General features: G+C 47.9%; 1 protein-coding gene across 1 annotated transcript; it reads right to left on the minus strand.

Moving 5' to 3' along the window:
• Nucleotides 1–606: 606 nt before the first annotated feature.
• On the minus strand, nucleotides 607–1,493 carry LOC109783418 (uncharacterized). The gene has a single exon (XM_020342019.4). It carries the CDS (start codon nucleotides 1,312–1,314, stop codon nucleotides 931–933), a length of 384 nt encoding a protein of 127 aa, XP_020197608.1. The 5' UTR covers nucleotides 1,315–1,493; the 3' UTR covers nucleotides 607–930.
• Nucleotides 1,494–1,843: the final 350 nt, after the last annotated feature.

The raw sequence follows: 1,843 nt of genomic DNA on the forward strand, positions 1-1,843 counted from the left end.
CGTCATAAAAAAGCAAGACCTATCTGTCAGAAAATTCATAAAAATGCCCTAAGCTGCCGATTCCTGCAAAAAGTTTACCGTAGACAAGGTGTCTTTTGCCAATAATTCATGCAAACCTAGCGTTGAATGTGGTGGTTTTGTGCAGTTAACTCATGTCAACTTTGAAAATGACATCTTTCAATCTCAAGAAGTCATCTTTGAACCCTCTCTTTTGGCTAACTTTGAACCAGTGGCGGAACCTGGCAAAGAAACCTGTTAGAGACTTCATGCGCCTTCAAAATCGATTTAAAAAAAAGAAAAATTCATAATCATTTACTTTTCAAGGAATCCTTGATGAATGGTTGTGAATGACAGATCTTTTCAATCCCTTCAGATTGATTCGCAATTGTTTAAATTGTGTAATCGGAGTTTGGTAGCCAACTTAAAGCAATTTTATTGTGATTTAATTCATGACCATCATAGGTTGAAACATGAAAGTACTCTTTGGTTATTGATAAACAACTTGTTGGACTTTTTCGGCTATGGGTTGTATGCAACCGTGTAATTTTTTAGAAGCATGGAACCACTTAGCACGAAGCTCCGTCTAATCAAATTAGTTGTCACAAATTCCAAAAATCTCAAAGGAACAAAATCGAAATTCTGCTCCAGGAAGAACATGTTCCGATTTTCCACCAAACTGTACTCAAATCGATTTACAAGGTAAAGAGGGAAAGAAAAAGGCTCCGTAATCTATTTACAAGCCGGTATTAAAAAATAAAAAATACTCCCTCCGTTCCAAAAAAAGTGATTCAAGTTTGTACTAACTTTGTATTAAAGTTAGTACAAAGTTGAGTCACTTATTTTGAGACGGAAGGAGTATCTGACATGAATCCAGCCTCGTTCTAAATTGCTATAAAAAAAATCCGTATTTCACTCATCGCCAGCGATCGATCATGCTTGCGTAAGTATGCTCAGGGCCACCAGCGCGGCGGCGGCAGCGGAGAACCAGACGACGCGGCCACGCGGCTCGCCCGCGGCGCGGCGTCCGTCCGACCCCGTCGCAGTCGTGTTCCGCCCGCCGTAGCCCCTTGTTGGCACGTAGCCACCGCCGGCCCCTCGCATGTAACTGCCTCCGCCGCCGCCGGCGGCCCCGGGCACGGCACTGCCTCCCCCGCCAGTGCTTCCTCCATCGCTGCTGCCTCCGCCTCCTATCCTTCCACCACGGCCTCCACCTCCGCCTCGGGACGCCCCTCCCTGGATCCGCGAGGCCACGCAGAGCAGCACCAGCAGCAGTGCGCAGACCAGCCTCGCGTTGCCTCCCAGTCTCAAGGTCATGGCCTCTCTCTCGTCTAGGTCTAGTCGTATTCCCTTTCTCTTCCGTTTGGTTTGGTGCGGTAAGGCACCGCGGCCATGGACCTTATGTACATGGTGGATGAGGAAGAAGGCAGGAAAGCGTCTGCAGCAGATTGTATTGGACCTTGAGGCTAAGGAAGAAGGAGAGGCGGGAAAGCGTCAACGGCCGATTGGGGTGGGTTCTCTGCTCGCCATAGACGCACATGTCGATCGGCGGCTACAGCGGCTCCACCGCAGTCAAAGACGTGTTATTATATGTCATTATCTGCGTGCGTGTGGCCAACCGCACAGATAGTTCAAAAAGCAAAAATGATGTACATGCATTGCAATGTGGTGTCTGTGGCGCCCGCGCGGTGGCGACCGGTCCACAAGTTCTGACGGCGTCCTCCGGCTTCATTAGCGTGAAGCGAACTGCTCGGCCCCGTGGATACTATGGTTTGACCCATAAGAAAACAACATCACTGAATTTATCTTGATTTTTTTCTTGCTATGTTTCTTAATCATTGGGTTT

The sequence above is a fragment of the Aegilops tauschii genome, chromosome 1 (assembly GCF_002575655.3).
Source record: "Aegilops tauschii subsp. strangulata cultivar AL8/78 chromosome 1, Aet v6.0, whole genome shotgun sequence".
Lineage (NCBI taxonomy): Eukaryota > Viridiplantae > Streptophyta > Magnoliopsida > Poales > Poaceae > Aegilops > Aegilops tauschii.